The 12,215-nt window shown below is 42.5% G+C and overlaps 1 protein-coding gene across 1 annotated transcript; it reads right to left on the bottom strand.

Annotated features, from left to right (window-relative positions):
- Positions 1 to 777: 777 nt before the first annotated feature.
- Positions 778 to 11,423, bottom strand: LOC111158563 (cyclin A1). The gene is made up of 9 exons (XM_022520669.1): positions 11,378 to 11,423; positions 10,809 to 10,997; positions 6,387 to 6,633; positions 6,075 to 6,199; positions 5,012 to 5,235; positions 3,662 to 3,866; positions 2,572 to 2,685; positions 1,312 to 1,445; positions 778 to 1,042 (listed from the first exon to the last, which is right to left on the bottom strand). Exons 2-9 carry the CDS (start codon positions 10,971 to 10,973, stop codon positions 991 to 993), a joined length of 1,266 nt encoding a protein of 421 aa, XP_022376377.1. The 5' UTR covers positions 10,974 to 10,997; positions 11,378 to 11,423; the 3' UTR covers positions 778 to 990.
- Between the last annotated feature and the right edge of the window lie 792 nt (positions 11,424 to 12,215).

The raw sequence follows: 12,215 nt of genomic DNA, 5'->3' as shown, positions 1-12,215 counted from the left end.
AGGGAACAATGTGGTCAGGGTCATGAATTCTTAGTTGGTCCTTGTTGTTCCTGTACCTCCCATAACCCACTCCCTGGTTGATTGTCTGGCTAATGGCATTAGCCGAGACTACCTGGCATCACGAGGTTTGCTTGTAGTTAATCTAAACTTGTTATAGAAACTTGCGGTCATCTGACTAGGTACTGATGTATTACTCCTTCTATTGTGGTCTGCCTTATAAATGCTTGTAAGATGTGGAATAAAATCGGTACTGTTGGACATCCTCCTCAGTGCTCCTCCTGCCCCCATCTCTTTGTCTCTTAATTTCTTTTCACCATTCTCTTACCCTCACGTTTCCTGGTCGATTTGTCGCGCTAGCCGCAACAGTGTTGCATCCCTGGATTAGGATTAAATGTAAGCCACCCCTCAGAAGTACCTGACTGCATTTAGTCTCAGTTCACTGTCTTTACTCTGCAGGGTCCTCGAGGAAAGCTAGAATAGATAGGGCCTGTTTATATCCTGCACCAGTGAGTCTAAGCTTGGAGTTCCTTCCTTTGCCAGTTTATGGAGAGCTGTGTGAAGAGTAAAGTGATAGGAAGGAAAAAGTCTCAGGCGGGCCACTCACGAAACATGAAAAATCTCTGAATTCCTCAAAACACTTAATCCTAATAGCATGTCAGATTTATGAAACCAACGTAGGAGAATTCTTGAAATAGAGATGACATTTAGAATGCTCCCCACTAAAATTCCAGGCGAGCATATGGGCCATCCTAATTAGTAAATGAGTCTAACACATGGTCACAAGGCAAGTTGTTTGTTTATTGTTTAAAAAATGTTAGATGATATTACAAGCTACTAACATCTAAGAGGACCTAACTACATTTACATTTTTAAAAATATGGCACCTATCTTGTAGCAACACTAGTTGACCCAACCTGCAGAAACCTATAAAAGTTAAGACAAATTTGGTTGATCTGGAGGTGAAGTTCTGAAAGTGCTTCCGAAGGAAATTTATTGCAGAGGGAGAATCGCAGGTGGTTCCATCAGAGACACGTGCATGTACCTGAAATGAGACCCAAAGGACTTCAGTTTTGTAAAATCTTAGGCCACGGAACTTTCCAGGAGTTTCAGCAGAAAGGGAGAAAGCTTTCTGACTGTATGTACTCCAGGCTAACAAATTCTAAATCTAGACCTCTCTACACTGATTTTCCTGATTTAACATGCAGGCCTAGCACAAGATTTCTGATTTGTTCTATTTTTGGTTCTGACAGGACTATAACCTATTAAAGCTTTAAATTAGTAAGCCTAGAGAAGAAAATTTCAGAAACTTACTTTGAAGCCTTATACTTCTCCCTAATTGCTTGCTGAGGTCGATGAGGTATATCAAGGCACGCTTTGTGTAGCTCACTCAGGCAAGGCACAATTTCATTTAATGAATAGCCTGTAAATGCAGCAAGGGTTTCTGGCTAATCAAAACAAAAGGAAAAAACTGTGTCATATAACTTTATATCAGAAAGCTGAAGATTAAAACTGTGAAATTAAAAAAAAAAACTGTGAAATAAAGGAAATTTAATTACTTAGGAAGTAGCCACAGTCATCTCAAAAGAAACTGTAATCCTCTGTCAGTGACTTTAGAAGTGAAATATTTGGAAGAAGAGCCAGAGTTCTTCATTTGCTCATATTGTGTATTTTTTTTAAGATTTTATTTATTTATTTATTTATTTATTTATTTATTTATCAGAGAGAGAGAGAGAGAACGAGCACCCACAAGCAGGCAGAACAGCAGGCAGAGGCAGAGAGAGAAGCAGGCTCCCCGCTGAGCAAGAAGCCTGACGTGGGACTCGATCCCAGGACCCCAGGATCATGACCCGAGCCGAAGGCAGCGGCCCAATCAACTAAGCCACCCAGGCATCCCTCATATTGTGTATTTATAATGCTCAGTTTGGGGCCAGGTTACTTACACTGATTCTCTCATGAGCAGGATTTCTACTGGTCCCTAAAGAGCCTCTACTTTACACCTTATATATGAAAGATTCTTAGTGAATGCACAATAGTAAATAACTATTCTAGAAAATGAAAGTAGATACCCCACTTCTTTTAGCACAAAAGTGAGCCTTCAGAACAAAATCAAGGGGCCCATTTCCAGTCTTGCGTCTTCTTGGACCAAGAGGCCGCACTAACTGCCCTGTTTCCCCGAAAACGTGATGCAACCTTCTGACCATCCTATTGGATCCAGGTTGTTTGACACACAGAGGACAAAAGTCAACAACGTTTGGTTGAAGTGCTCAATGCTCGCACCGCAAAGGCATCCTCATGTGAGGTGGGCACTGAGGTTTCCAGGCCTGCTTCTTCTGAATAAGCATGCCACACCATCTCGACTTCCTGCAATCTCTACTCAAGGCCATTGAGTCAAAGCCATAAATGCTGACCTGCAAGACTCCATGGCATGTTGCCATCCATTGGCAAGACAACCAGTTCCTTATCAAACTAACTTTCCCTCTTAAGAGGCCAGTCCATTCTGAGCCCTGAGAGTTACTGAACAGAATCCTAGATAGGCCTTAAATTTCATCTAGAAAGTAGTTAGAATCTTACCCAGAAGTGCCTGTTCACGGTATAGTTTGCCAAGCAATAAGCTGCTGCTGCTGTCAATGAAGGAAGATATTTCAAGAATGGGTCAGCTTCAAGTAGACTCAGTTCTGCTACATACTAAGCACAAGAGAGAAAATCCCAGGGGAATTAGAAATTTGACTAAGGTTACAGGTCAACCTAAAAACATCAAGGGAAAAAACTGTCTTATCTTTGTTCCTCCTGTATCCAGTGATGAGCAGACAGAAACAGATGCTCAAAATTGTTCACTGGGTTAATAATTGCTATGCCTGTCCATAACCAGAATAACATTTATGCTGTAGTAAATGTCAATATACAAGGATTTGGTCCACGTGCACAGTATTAGGTTACTTTTCTTGTCTTATATTAGTAGTACTGATGTATGCTAGTCACGTAAAGTAGCACTGTTCTGGCCACTGGAGTGGGACTCTAGTGGGACTAGAGTCTTTGGCCAATGGCAAAACTATAACCGTGTTGAAGCTATTAATTATAATACCAGCAAATGCATGTGGTTCAGAGGCTAGAGTAGTACCTGTGAGATTAGAAGAAACACACTGGGAAATGTCTACATACATCCTTTTTACTCTTTGAGTAGCATAAACATACCAGATATACTAGATCACAGTGGCTGGTCACCAAGTGTTCTGGACCAGTACTTCAGTGCCTTCCACTAAAGTCCTGTAACCCCAGATAACCAAATAAGGCTTTACTACTTAGTATGTTAGGAGAAGACTGGTGCCAAATCAAACTGCATTTATTTTGTTCCCATTCTTAAACTAAGAAGAGGAGTTGCCTGCACGTGGTCTTTACAAATATACAAATAGAAGGGAACAATTTCCAAACTCAAATTTCTTTTAAGAGTTGGGTGATCAGACAACCTGTGTCTGTCCAACAGGATCAATAGTATTGTCTTGTAACCAGAAATCATGATCCTAGAGTTAGCTCCCTTCCGTGGCTAAAAAGATCTTCTGAACCGAAGACAAAGCATTGAAAAGGAAGGAAGAACTGAAGGATGATCAGGAAAGGCTACTTTATATCTCCCTGGCTCCCAAGTTCCCGGAAGTCACCTGCTTACCTTGGCCAGATTCTCCGTTCTGACGCACACTCCTTGTCTCCTTAAGTACTGAAGGAGAAACTGATTGGTGGTTGGCACTGTGAGATCAAAAGCCAGGACTTTGAGGAGCAAGTGTTCCATTCTTAAGAGTTGGCGTTTGGTATATGTATCATCAGTTATGTAGACAAATTCGTCTACTTCAGGTGGATATATTTCTTCATATTTCCTACGAAGGGTAAAGAGGTTTTGAAAGTAAAGCTTAGAACCTATAGGGTTCCTTCCTGTGTCATCACAACCAGCCTTTTGCATGGCCCTTGCGGACTTGTTTACTTCATATCCACATATCCACTTAAATATCATTAAATGGCACTGGACTTGAAAATATTATGGATTTCATACCTAGTGATGCCAGAACAAGAACATGAGTATTACAAAGCTATGTTGTACTTACTGCTACCAGGAGTAACAGAAACAATTTCCAACTGAGAATTTTAGGTTTTGACCTCTGATATGCTGAAAGATTCTGAATGACAGACACACAGATAAACTCATCTTAATTCTAGGAGCCCCACTCATCTTGTGGAAAACAATGTTATATTAAACACTATCAGAGAACAACAACTCCTTAGATCTTAGATCTTTAGAAAGATCATGTTCAAAAGAAATAAATAATAAAAATAAAAAGATGTTCAGAAATCTCTACTGAATAAGCAAATGATGCTATGGATCCAAGAGTAAAATAATGATATAATTTCATTGTTATCAACTTTTCTGCTCTTGCTTTTGTTTCTGTTATCTGTAATTGGCAAGTTTCTAGGCACTAATGACTAGAATGTCTGAGACTAGAAGAATCAAAGAAACTGCCATCCACCAACAGGTCACTGAATTTAAGGCAGTTCAGGCCTAAGCCAGCTCTTTTTTGTACACAATGATAGTTTGTTCACTGTAACCAAATAAATTGTGTTCTTACCAGTCATTTGCTAGATCACGAAGTTGGCTTTTGTATAACCAAAATCTTTTATATAACTAAAATATTTTTGTATTAGAATGTAGTCAAAAGACCGCACTGCAACATAGTTAAATTGGGTCTTGAATTTGAGCTGATGGCTGCCTCAGTCATGATACTGAACTTGTTGCTATAAATCTTAAACATCTGAATTGAAGAGTTAACATGTGTTAAGATTCAGTTTCTCAAAAAATGCTGCAAAAATGATGATATTGTATCAAGGGAGGCATGAATAAGCTTTAATTATCGAGCACTGCTCGATAATGGGAGCACTGCTCCCATTTATTTCTTCGATAAATGGGAAAGAAAATCAAGTGTTTTGACAGGTTGCAGTTTGACATTATTTAAGCTGAAAGAACACTTACGAAGCCAGAAGAATGGCTGCTGTTCCTACAAGCTGCAATTTCCCTCTCAGAACAGACATGCATGAAAGAAACCTGTCCAGGAAGTTGACAGCCAGGTAGAGAGTCTCTGCTCGAAGCTTATACTCTTCACCGACCTCAACGAGCCAGTCCACCAAAATCGTTCGCATGCTTTCTGTGATGTCTGGTTGCTTCCTCATGTAGTGTGCTTTGGGCCTGTGTCTTATCTGTTTGGGAAAAGAGTTCTGATACTTAAATACTTGCTATGTCAGAAAGATCACTCCACGGTACAGTTGCTATTTAAAAAAGGATCTTGTGAGCAAAGGTTAGGAAGAAACTGATCAAGAGCCAAGTACATCTTTACTATGTGGAAGAAAGTATGAAATTCTGGTTCTGTAATACAATTAGGTAACAAATAACAAAAAACTTAAAGCGGGGGGATAGCAATATGGGTTATTCCTAAGAGTGAAATACTTAATGTATAAAGCCTTGAGTCATGGAGAAATAGTGCAAGTAATTGCTACTTGCCTCACAACTATTATTATTATTTAAAATATTTTATTTATTTATTTGACAAAGAGAGAGATAGCAAGAGAGAGACAGAGCACATAAGCAGGGGGAGTGGCAGAGGGAGAAGCAGGCTTCCCGCCAAGCAGGGAGCCTGACGCAGGGCTTGATCCCCGAACCCTGGGATCATGACCTGAGCCAGAGGCAGCTGCTTAACAACTGAGCCACCCAGGCGCGCCAGTTTTTTTTTTTTTAAGATTTATTTATTTATTTGGGAGAGAGAATCCCCAGCAGACTCCCCACTGAGTAAGGATTGAGCAAGATTGAGCGGGGCTCGATCCCAGGACCCTGAGATTCTAAAGTAAGGTGAAATCAAGAGTTGGATGCCCAACCAACTGAGCCACCCAGGCGCCCCATAACGATTACCTTTCATAGATAGTCCTATGTTTAGATGTCATACGAATGCTATTCACTAGTGGTTTTGGCCAAGAGTTTATAACTTTCTTATTATTAAGTGTTTTGAATGCTGGAAATTGAAATAGAATTTGGGAAAACTCACTTCAGCTTCTCTAAGATACTGATGAATTTCTTCAGCATATTCAGTCACGTTTATCACATCTGTACCAAAATCTGACACATCTTCAGACTGGGAATGGAGAGATGAGTCTACCACCATTGGAGAAACTGCGGGGGTTCAACATGACGAGGTAAGACATCGAATTTAAAAATTCATTCCATCCGCTAGCCCTCCATAGGCAGTTGTGAAAGTTAAGTCTTTACTTCATGGATTTCTCCTGCTAGTTACATGCTACTGAATACAGCAGGCGATTATGGATATAGGGTCCTGTCAGCCCGAGGTAAGTCAGATTACCTGTGTTAAAATCCAGCAGGAAGTGAAGGTCTGACTTGAGTGCGCTGGTGTCTACCTCATACATATTCTCAAATGCCATCGCATCTTTCCCTGTGCCGCTGTCTCTGTCCCCCTGCTCAGGCTCATCCATGTAGATATCAAATATTTGCTTGGCTGGCACATGGACTGTGCAGTCAGAGAGCACGTTCTTTCCAGCTGAAGGGAAGACATTTTCTGATCCAGAGAAACACCTGATTGTTGTGATCCCCTAGAAGAGGGTTAAGTTTTCTGTGAGAGGCCACCCCAAAGACCATATAGGTGATGTAAGCCTGTGTGACTCAAAGCAGCAGGCTGGGAAGAGGAGAACAGTCTTAAATGGAAACATCTAGATCTGCAACTTAATTTCAGAAAATTGAAGCTTCTGAAGTATGACTTCTTCCTTATCTTTGTCTACATATGACATTTGGAAAAGAGCTACCTCTAATTTGTCTTCTTCCTCGCCTATTTATCAAAGGGGACTCAAGATTATAGAAAAAAGAGAAACCATAGCTTTCCTCCAAAATGAAATAGGTAAGGGGGAAGGAGATTGTTAATTGGCTTTCATACCTCTAACCTTACAGGATTTTATAAGTACCCAGCAAAGCTCTTGACACACAGTCACTGAGTTCCTGAAGTCTTCTTCCTTAAATAGCTTTTAGTAAGCACCTTTATAAAGTTCCCATTTTATACCCAGATATTTAGAAACATGATCAGTTTAGAAACTCGTACTACTAACTGCTCTTATGATGCCTCAGAATCTCTTGCATGACATAATGTAATTACCCTTGGGAAACCTACCTCTCAATTGCTTCTCCCTTCTATTTATTCCTATAGCATTAGCAGTGGGAACGACTGACTATGTGCACCTCCTCCATGAATAAGCACATTAAGGTGAGTCATTGTGGACAGCCTGAAGGTCAGCTGAACCAGAACAGGTGGGTAAGGTTTATGAATCTGAGTTATATTTATGCAAATGTTAGGTCTGGCTACTGTATTCATATTTGGTTGTTAATAATTAATCTTGTTATTTACTTTTGAAGCTACTTTCAAGTTAGTATGTGTTTTCCCTTCTATCTAGCCAGTTAAATATTTGGCTTATGTCTAGTAAGAAAAAAATTTTAAGATTTTATTTATTTATTTGAGAGAAAGTGAGAGTGACAGCATAAGTGGGGAGGGGATGGAGAATCAGGCTCCCTGATGAGAGGGAGCCCAACTTGGAGCTCAGTCCCAGGACCCTGGGATCATGACCTGGGCCAAAGGCAAATGCTTAACTGACTGAGCCATCCAGGCACCCTAAGAAAAAATTCTTTATGGTTAATACTAAAAAACAAAACAAAACAAAACAAAAAAAACCACCAAAACCAAAAACAAAAACAAACCAGGGAATATATAAAGGACCAAAATCACAAGTTACTAGTTCTAGTAACTTGTCACTACCAAGTTTGACTTTTGCTCCAACAACATATCTACCAGGGTTGAAATATACATGCATTCCTGAGCATCTATTATGTACCATACATTGTTCTAGGTGCTCAGAATTTAGACAGGAATTAAACATTCAAGAAGGGCTGCCTTCATGGAGTTCACATTCTAGCATGGGGCACGGGGAAAGGCAAATAAGATAAGACATGTTACGTCAGATGATGTGTTCAGTGCTTTAAAGGAGAATAATACAGGGAAAAGAGAGTCCTTGACATTTTAAACAGTATGGCCAGGAAGGGTCCTAATGAAGAGCATAGATGTGAGCAAAGATACAAAATGAGGTAAGGGAGTAAGTCACACAGATAGGGGGTAAGAGCATTCTGAGCAGAGGGAACAGCATGGGTAAATGCCCTGACATTCAAGTGTGTCTTAAAGACCAAGCAAGGAGCAGAGAGGACAGAATGAGAAAGAAAGGAGTATAGGTCACAAAGTCAGAAAAAAGAGAGAAGCCAGATCAGGTAGGCCTTACCATAGACTATTTAAGACTGTCTACTGCTCAGAGGTGGGAAGCCACTGGAGCAGCCATGGAGGAGGAGTGGTATGATCTGATTTATGTCTTAATAAGATTGCCCCGGCTGTGTATATGTTTAGAGAGCAAGTAAGGTGACCAGTTATGAAACCTGCAAATTCTTGATGAGACACAATAGGGATCTGAAGCAGTGTAGTAGTAATAAAGTCTGAGAAGTAAAGAGATTCTAGACATTTTAAAAAGTAGAGCCAATAGTATTTTCTCAGCAAATTAGATGTGGGGTGGGAGAAAAAGAGTCAAAGACGACAAAGGTTTCTGGGCTGAATAATAGGATGAATATTCCATTTACTGAGATGAGGAAGACTTTGGGAACAGCTGTTTGGGTCTAGGGTTAGTGTTCAGTTTTGCACAAATTTGAGATGCCTATTGTATGATCCAAGGGGAGATGTTAAGTAGGCTGCCGAATATGGGCACCTGTAACATAGCTAAGAGGTCCAGACCAGAGATTAAAGTATGAGTCATCAACAGATAGATGGCATTTAATGCTAAGAGGCTTAAGAGGTTGCTAAGGGAGTGAGTGCAGATTCAGATCAAATACCAAGCCCTAGAGCACTCTTTTAGATATTGAGGAGGAATGGCCAATGAGGTAGGTGGAAAACCAGGAGAAAGTAGTGTTCTCTAGGCTGACTGAAGAAATTGTTTCAAGGAATAAGGAATAATCAACTGTGTCAAATGCTGCTAAATCAGTCAAGTGAGGAAAGAAGAATTAGAGACAGAGAGTATTCATTCAGCAATACTTGCATGCTACCTCGTCCAGACACTGTTCTAAGCACTGAGAATACAGCAGTGAACTTGACATCCCAGACTTCGTCCTGATAGAGCTTATAGTTGAGCAGGATAGATATACTCTCAAATTATTGCTATAAAATGGACAGTTACTGCAAAGAACTTTGTAGTTAAAAGGGTTTTAAGATGGAAAAAAAAATACAATAAATTTGCATGCTTAGGAGTTTGACTTAGTAGACAAGACTGAGGAGAGAAAGGAGAGTTGCCGGAAACGACATCCTTGAAGAGGCAAGAAGGCATAAGGTATCCTGCACATGTGGGGGGGTTCACCTTGCATATGAGCAGAGACACATTAAGTCCTGTAACAGGACAGGGGTGGCAGAGTATATGACACATGGAAACATGTGGAAATTCTCTTCTCATTGCTTGTATATTTTTAGGAAAATAGGCTAACAGAGTCATGAGCTGAGAGAAAGGATGGAGGTAGAGGTTTGGGAGGATTAAAAAGAAATCTAGAAAACAGATTTCCAAGGAGGTTGTAGAGGAATAGAGCAGGGAAATGTAGAAGTAGTACGAGGCAACATAAAAGGTTAACTAATCATTACGAATTTAAAGAGAGCCTGGACAGCATGGGCAGAACTGACGATTCGTAAGAACCAGGTTTTAGTTTTTCAGTTTAAAAAAGTAAATATTGCAAAGCATATTGCTTGTTAAAACTACTTTAATTTTTTTCCTAAAGCTTTGAACAGATCACTTTGGGTATTTCTCCCCAACTAATCAGATGCCACCAAGAGGCATGGATGGTCAGTGAATGAAGGGCTTCTAATCTGACCTCTACCATGCTTTTTTTTTTTTTTTTTTAACATTTCCTAAACCTCTGAAATTTTCTCACCTGCTAAATTGGAAGAATTCCTGGCCTACGTACTTCACTATACTGTTGCCAGCATCATTCCACTACAATGGGAATTATAAGCTTAAGGCATAGTTACAAGAGGCTTGTCTAATAACAGACTCAGGGAAGCTTTTTTCTATCCCAAAATTCATTAAGAATCCAGACCCCTCATTTGCATTCTTAAGTGTCTGATTTTGTTTCCAATCTGTTAAGGGAGATACCTATGATATGTTAAGGATAAGCAACTAATATCTAATGTCCCATGATCAATTTGCCCAGCTGCCTTTGTTCAGTCCTGGGGAGATGTCTACTTTCAAAGCACACTTTTGGAGGTAATTTAGCTTAGCTTTTTCCAGTCTGAATTCTAACATCATCTCCAATGAACATAGCAAAGATTATTCAAGATTGCCTCAGGCACAGTCTAGATCAGTCTGAACACCACTCTGATCTAGAGGAACCCCAGTTCCATAGCTTATTTTGGTATATTAATTCTTCCTCTTTGCCCAGCACTTAAATAGCTTTATATATACTTAATTCAAACAGTTCCTAGACCTATTTCCTTGCTATTGCAATAAATAATATAAAAAATTATTCACTATTTCTAGTGGGAAAACGGACCAAAGTGATCTTTAACAAAACCAGTGTCCCTATAGTCCAGATTCCAAGGCTGGAATACGCGAGGATATTTGTGGGTAAAACTCCAAGAGAAACCCATCTCCCACCATGTCATGATAGCCCTCAACAACCAGCTTCCACAGCAGTTCTCAGTCATTACCTGGCCACAGGGCCTCCTGTACTGTCCATTCTCAGTTAGCACCCCTAGGACTGTTCTTTGTGGGGGATCCTGGCCGAGCTGGGCTCTGGTTATCATCTGACAGGCATCAGGACCTCGAGGCACTGGAGCTAGGGCTACTCCGCTCTTGGAGCTGCTGCGATGCATACCCTCAGTCTCCACACAATGCAACTAATCAGGGAAGGAGAAACAGACAAGCCAATGGTTAGTCAACCTCTTCCACCATGGGCTCCAAGCATGCAGTGAATGTCTAGGAGAGAGAGCAGAACACATATGACCGCTGCAATTATTAAGGCTGCAAGGAAGGGCATGAGCCTCGGTGCAAGCGATCAAAGCCCCTTTGAATCAAAACAGTGATTTAAATCTCTCCGGGCTTTCTTCCAAGACCTGGTTGAGGCTAGAGGGAGAGATTAATCCTGACAAAGCTCCAAGCAAGGATACTAAACCCCACGTTAACTGGGGAGTCTAAAACTGCAAGCCCGAGTCTTTTCTGACTGCGATGCTTATCTCATCCCTCCTACTCCCACCGCTCTCCCCACCTCCCTGCAAACCAAAGATCCAGGATACTGCGGGAAAGTAAGTCCCCTTCCCAAATGACAAGCGAGGTTCTCCTCCGCGGCCCTCCTTCCACCAGATACAAGGCCCCAAAACCTGCTTGGAACCCACAGCGGGCCTCACTCTTCTCAGCCTTATATCTTTATATAAGTCTCGAACAATTAGCAAGTGCACACGGGGATTGGGAATGAGGGGCCGCCGGAGGGGGCGGGGCGGGGGCGGGGCGGGGCGGGGCGGGAGGGGACAGACGTGTTAATAGATTCCAGCGGGGGCGCCGGGCTCCTAGCCGCGGTGGCCACAGCGCTCAGCGCTAATTACTTTCAACCCCCCCCCACCCCCCGCGTCTGTTGAATCAGCCAATCAGCGGCGCTCCCGGGCCTCGCGGGGGCCGCTTCCATGCCAACTGCAGCGGGCGTGCGCGCCCCGGTGCCACATCGCCATGACGACCTCCTCACCTGACTCGCTCCGGGCTGACGCGCCGCGATCCCTGGGGGTTCAGGGCCGGGCGGGACCAACGGGCGGCGGCCCCCGGATCCCCACGGATCCCCGGGCGTGCCGGGGCAGGCGGTCGCCCTCAGCACACGAGCCCCTTCAGGCCGGCGCCCCCGGCCTGGGAGGAAAGAAGGCGGCCCACCCCGCGGTGGCCGGGGTTTTGGAAGGGACTGTTTCCGTAAACCCGTTTCCCCAACAGCCGCTAACTCCTCCCGCTAACGTCTTTTCCCCGGCCCGCTCCTGAGAACCTTGGCTCGGGAGAGCTACGCGGGGCCCTCGGGGCTGCGCAGGCCGTGGCGCCTTGGCCGCGCCCGCCGCAGGGCGCGGCTCGCTCCGGGTCCC

This window comes from Enhydra lutris, unplaced genomic scaffold (genome assembly GCF_002288905.1).
Source record: "Enhydra lutris kenyoni isolate GAN:26980312 unplaced genomic scaffold, ASM228890v2 scaffoldscaffold60, whole genome shotgun sequence".
Lineage (NCBI taxonomy): Eukaryota > Metazoa > Chordata > Mammalia > Carnivora > Mustelidae > Enhydra > Enhydra lutris.
The sequence above is the reverse complement of the archived record's forward strand: the minus strand, read 5'-3'. Positions and strand labels throughout refer to the sequence as shown.

Excerpts from the sequence above, each read along its gene's own strand:
- LOC111158563 (XM_022520669.1), bottom strand. The coding sequence starts at position 10,973 with ATGCATCGCAGCAGCTCCAAGAGCGGAGTAGCCCTAGCTCCAGTGCCT. Across the intron at positions 6,634-10,808 it reads ACAGGAGGCCCTGTGGCCAG|GGGATCACAACAATCAGGTG; the intron begins GTAATGACTGAG and ends ACCCTCTTCTAG. Across the intron at positions 6,200-6,386 it reads CCTGCTGGATTTTAACACAG|TTTCTCCAATGGTGGTAGAC; the intron begins GTAATCTGACTT and ends GAACCCCCGCAG.